The 5,246-nt window shown below is 31.8% G+C and overlaps 1 protein-coding gene across 1 annotated transcript; it reads right to left on the reverse strand.

Moving 5' to 3' along the window:
- Nucleotides 1-2,319: 2,319 nt before the first annotated feature.
- LOC128166646 (cerebellin-3-like) lies at nucleotides 2,320-3,853 on the reverse strand. The gene is made up of 3 exons (XM_052831937.1): nucleotides 3,782-3,853; nucleotides 3,252-3,382; nucleotides 2,320-2,754 (listed from the first exon to the last, which is right to left on the reverse strand). Exons 1-3 carry the CDS (start codon nucleotides 3,814-3,816, stop codon nucleotides 2,366-2,368), a joined length of 555 nt encoding a protein of 184 aa, XP_052687897.1. The 5' UTR covers nucleotides 3,817-3,853; the 3' UTR covers nucleotides 2,320-2,365.
- Between the last annotated feature and the right edge of the window lie 1,393 nt (nucleotides 3,854-5,246).

Genomic DNA, 5,246 nt, shown 5'->3' on the forward strand with positions numbered 1-5,246 from the left:
TCTTTCAAAAAGCACTATAATAAATGCAATGACTTCAATTTTTCTATCGTCAACTTTCCTTACGTATATAGCAATATACCTTTATAACCTGCATATAAAGGTTATGTCTCTCAATTGATTGGATCGCATGGGCATGCTCTACTCATGAATTTTCTAAAACAAGGCAAGCTACTGTCAAACAAGTTGTTAAACAAGAAGATCAACAGTCGCGATTGAAGTCAATTATTTCTTAAGTTCTATGGTCAATACAACGATCTTGTCAGCAAATATAATCTTCCGCAAGGTCAAATGCTCACTGACGTTTTTCTTACCTATTCTTAAGCCATTATTATTTACCGAATTGTCTACGGATTTTTCTTTTCAAGTAGCACTTGACGGGTGTGACCGGTCAGCAGAGGATGCTTACTCCTCTATGACACCTGACCCTACCTGCGCAGCATTGTTAAAGTGTCCCGGTGCTAAAATACGGCTAAAAAGGATATTTTTTTAATCAACGAACAAATACTCTGACCGGATGTATTTCTTAAAATCTACATAACATATATTGACAACAATGTTAAATATTTAAGAAATAAAGTTCGAGTTATCGTGAATGTTGCAGAATAACCTCCGAGGTTAAGAAATGTTGTTTTGAAATAATAAAAAAGTCGAGACGTTAGCCGATTCTATTGACTAGCATTAAAGAGAGCATTTGTGTAAAGAAAAAAAAGAAGTTTTAAGACTATTTCATTGTAATTCACTTTTAACGTTACGACATATTCCATGACAACTATCGAATGGAATGCATATCGTGATGTCTAAGTTGTTATGACGTCATATTGTATGAAGTACAGACAAGTGACTCTCTACACATCGCTGTGGGAAGCCTTAACATACCTGCCTGTAACTTTTTGTAGAGGTCCTTGTTTGCTCTGCTCCTGTTTTGTATTTTATTTTGGACATTTGATTTTGAACACTCTCCGTTATCATCACTTTGCACTCGCATTTATTAATCAACTATCGGCAAAAATAAGTCCCTACACTCTGAAATTTGAACTTAAGAATCACCTGTACATGACCTTCCGCTTTTAAACAGAAATTAGTAAATGTAGCGGATACACATTTTATGGTTTTGGAGAAGTACATGTATAGAATTCACATCCACGGTGTCTTTAGATAAACGCATATTCTTTGGATGCATGAATGAGGTAGGGTCGGTCATGACATGGAACGTAAATGTGCCTTTTTTATTAAAAACAATTAGCAAAATATACATTCAAATAAGAAAGAAAGAAATGTTTAGTTGGAGAAGACATAAAGCTAATGAAATAAAATATCAAAACAAAATTAAATTACAGGATATTACAACTTAAGGTTTGACAATTTCAACAATAAAAGGCATTCATGTACGGATGTGTAAGATAGTTGAGATCTGACAACAAGTAAAAAATGAAAAAAAAAAACATACATCAGGGAGATGGTGGAAACTAAAAAGAAAAGATACTATAATCACGATAATGAGTGGATGAATGAGAGAAAGGTTTAGAAAGCATGAAGGATTCAGTCACTTTTATCACCAAGATGCAAAATCATTCAATCATCTTATTTCAAAATAAGACAGTGTCTAGTATACAGTCTCTGTTTGAAAAGATTTAAGACAACGTTGATCCAGCTACTGGTCTGAGACACTCGCGTCGACGACAACTTAAAATATTTGTTTTAATACCAACTAGATTCCATTTCTTTGAAGGATTATATAACGTTTCCATAACGTTGCAAATATTCTTCATAAAGTTTTTTATTTTTATATATCTGTGTTATGTATAAATTCTACAACTTTCTAATATTCAAAACTGATAAGTGTATATTATTATAATATATGCTCTATCTCGACTACCAAAGGGTTTTTTTTCAGGATGTTATAAAATATATATCAGACACAATAAACCTTTAAGTTTATAAGAGACAATCGACTACTAGTATATTGCCTCGCCTACATGATGAATATTATGCTAACATTCTAATCACAAGTAGAAAACAGTGAAATGTAGTGATAACGAAATTTTATTAACCAAAATTAGAGGTAGGATCAGGTGCCATGGAGGAGTCAGCATCTTCTGCTGGCCGGTCACACCTTCCGTGTGATCTTTGTCGTAATCGGGAGACTGGAATACCGTAGACAATTCGGTGATGAATAATGGCCTATCAATAAGTATGAAAATCGTCAGTCAGCATTCGACTTAGCGGACGATTGTGTCTGCTGACAAGTCTAATAAGCATCAATCTGTAATTTTAACATGAACTAAACAAACAAACAAACAAAATGATGTGTCTGTTGACTTTATCGTTTATTGCTATGCGTATAAAAGGAAATCAAAAGTCTGCTTTACAATTTAAAACCCGAGAAAGAAGACCAATCCCAAAGAGCCAGCTCCCCAGCACCATACACTAATATTGATACCACGTCGTTTTTCTCCATTTTAAGGATGACGGTTGATGATCCAGTCTCATAGTTGTTTCCCCCTGTTTTCCCATCGACATGACAGTAACTTACAGGTTTGCTATTTATGACGAGTTGCGTACTGAACCTAGCTCCTGGGCTAGATGCAATAGTCCACGTAAAAGAATAGTGACCTTTGTTTGGAGCGGTGAATTTGCCCGTGGTAGGGTTATAAGCTTTTGCGGTGTTTAATGTAACGGTACCGAAAACAACGATGTCCTTTCCTTTTAAATTCTTCTGATCTTTTGACAGTCGTGCATGAAATGCAACTACATCTGCAAAAAACAAACATAAATTATAAAAATTGGAAGTACTTGTTACAAGATTTCATAAGGTAACATACAATTTTTCTCCACTGACGCATGAAAATGTTTTGATTGTAACCTTACCAAACATATAAGTCCAACATCAGATTCTATTTGATGTTTTATCTTTTATATGAAAGTGTTTAATTCTTTTGATGCTTTTATTTTTATTTTTAGGATAAAATGTGGGGGAAAAAATCAAACTTTTTAAATACCTTCACTTGTTTTTTTTACCATTTTGCAGCTGAATTGATCAATTACTGCATGCACCGTAATAATAAGGGAAACACTTGTTTCATATCTTTGGTATATCCCTACTACACCGTACTACCAATTTTATTTTTTTGTTTTTATTCGGATATTTTTAACACAGAAGCTTGCAAGGTTTTTAAGTTAATTATACAGTTTGAATTAAGGTAAAGGTATTTTTTTATTAAACCGTAAGTTATTAAAAAATATAATTATACCTCTTTCTTCACACTGTTTATCTTGATATCCCATTCTTCTACAGACGGTATTGTATTTATCATACTTGGCGATAAAGTCGTCACTTCTACTAACTCCCAACAACAGAAGAAAAAAAAGAACTGTTCCATGCCTGAGGAAATGAGGAAATTAACGATCTGAAATTTCCTAAGGAGACATTTAAATTGAAGCTTTCAACAAATAAAAATGTATCAAACATAATTATATATCATCATTGAAAGACTCCTATATATGTACATAAATATTATGTCATTGTAATAAATAGTTATATATTTTAAATGTAGCTAACGCTTTACATTTATACGTTTTATGGTACATCAGATTTTATATTTAAACATCCTTAACTTTTCCTTTAACTGTATTCATCCTTATAACTACCAAAACAATAATTTGATGGAATTTAATTTACCTACCGTCTATATGCGGAAACAATTCTATCAGTAAAGAAATTCCATCTTTTTAATCAATCAAAATCATAAACACCTACAATTTGAGATAAAAAGTAACTTACAGATTATCGACCTTTGAGGCGAATAGGAAACTCATTTAGATGTACGTGTGTGTGTTGGTCTGACAAATAAAGTATTCAGCGGTTAGGTATGGCATGTTATGGGTTTATGTATTTACAAAAATATATGAATTTCATGTGCATATCCTCATTAAAACGTAACATGATCTGTTGACTTGGTGTTAATTTTGTTTATATACACGGAAGATTGAAACTCATATGTTGGGCTTGTTTACTTTCACAAAATCGTTCATCTTTTAATGTATTTTGTTTTTTGGTTTTTTTTTTTTATAATTTATTCACAAATTATGCATTTACATGTACAATCGTAACATTAAAAGATGAATGAAATTGGAAACACGAGTAACTAATTTTTTGAGATGATCCACCAACTATCCTTGACCTCATTTTCTTTTCGTATGTTCAATGAATGGGAAGAGTAGACGTCAACATATCTAAAACATTTAATGTATTCGAACAGTGATTTTGTAGAGGGTAAAATATACTTACATCTGTTAATATGAATAAACCTTTTTGCTAACAATATCAATAGATTAAGTGCTCTATACAATACAGGTATGGCATGTTTACATCCAAAAATTACTGTTTGTTCATTAAAACACACATTGATATTGCACAGGTTCTTTAGTTTTTCCTGTATTGTAATCCAAATGTTTCGTGCATGTAGACAACCATAAAAAGATGACTTATTGATTCCTTGGTTTCATGGCAAAATGAACACATTCCAGTATCTAATATTTTGAATATAAATAAACGAGAGTTAGTGCACAGAATTCTATGTAAAATTTGGAATTGGAAACTTATCAATTTTGTGTTCATTGTGACATTATGAGGAATCATAAAATATTGTTCCCATTCATTTTCTACAATATCTATAAACATTCTCTCTTCCCAATTGTGTTTTACATTTACAGGGGTTTCGGCGACAGATGATAAATATTGTAACCGGAACCAGTACGACAAGGGCAATAACTCTTGTGATCAAAGTATCTCTAAAGTCAAATACTGGCTCAGTTAAAAATCAACCCAGGTAAGGGGATTCCTGAACTATGGTCAACACTTGTAATGAAAACACCAGTAAGATTTAACACAATTTATTAATGTTTATAGAGTTGATTTAAGTCAAGGATAGCAACAAGAATTTTATAATAATAGACAAAAATATGGAAATTAACAAACAGAAGTACTCAAAGGGAAAATTACTCTGAAAATATGTATAATCTAAATTTATAATGAACTGATATTACAATGGATACTTGATTATTGAATTAATTTCTACAATTAATAAAAAAAAAAATAAGAAAATGCAAAAATGCCAAATAATTGCCAAAAATCAAAATATGCTCCTACTGGGCCACCATAGAATCTAACAATAGATTTAATAATAACAGACGAGGAACGATGAAAAAGGAACGAGCTACATCTCTATAAATATTAAATTTCTCCT

This window comes from Crassostrea angulata, chromosome 10, assembly GCF_025612915.1.
Source record: "Crassostrea angulata isolate pt1a10 chromosome 10, ASM2561291v2, whole genome shotgun sequence".
Classification (NCBI taxonomy): Eukaryota; Metazoa; Mollusca; class Bivalvia; order Ostreida; family Ostreidae; genus Magallana; species Magallana angulata.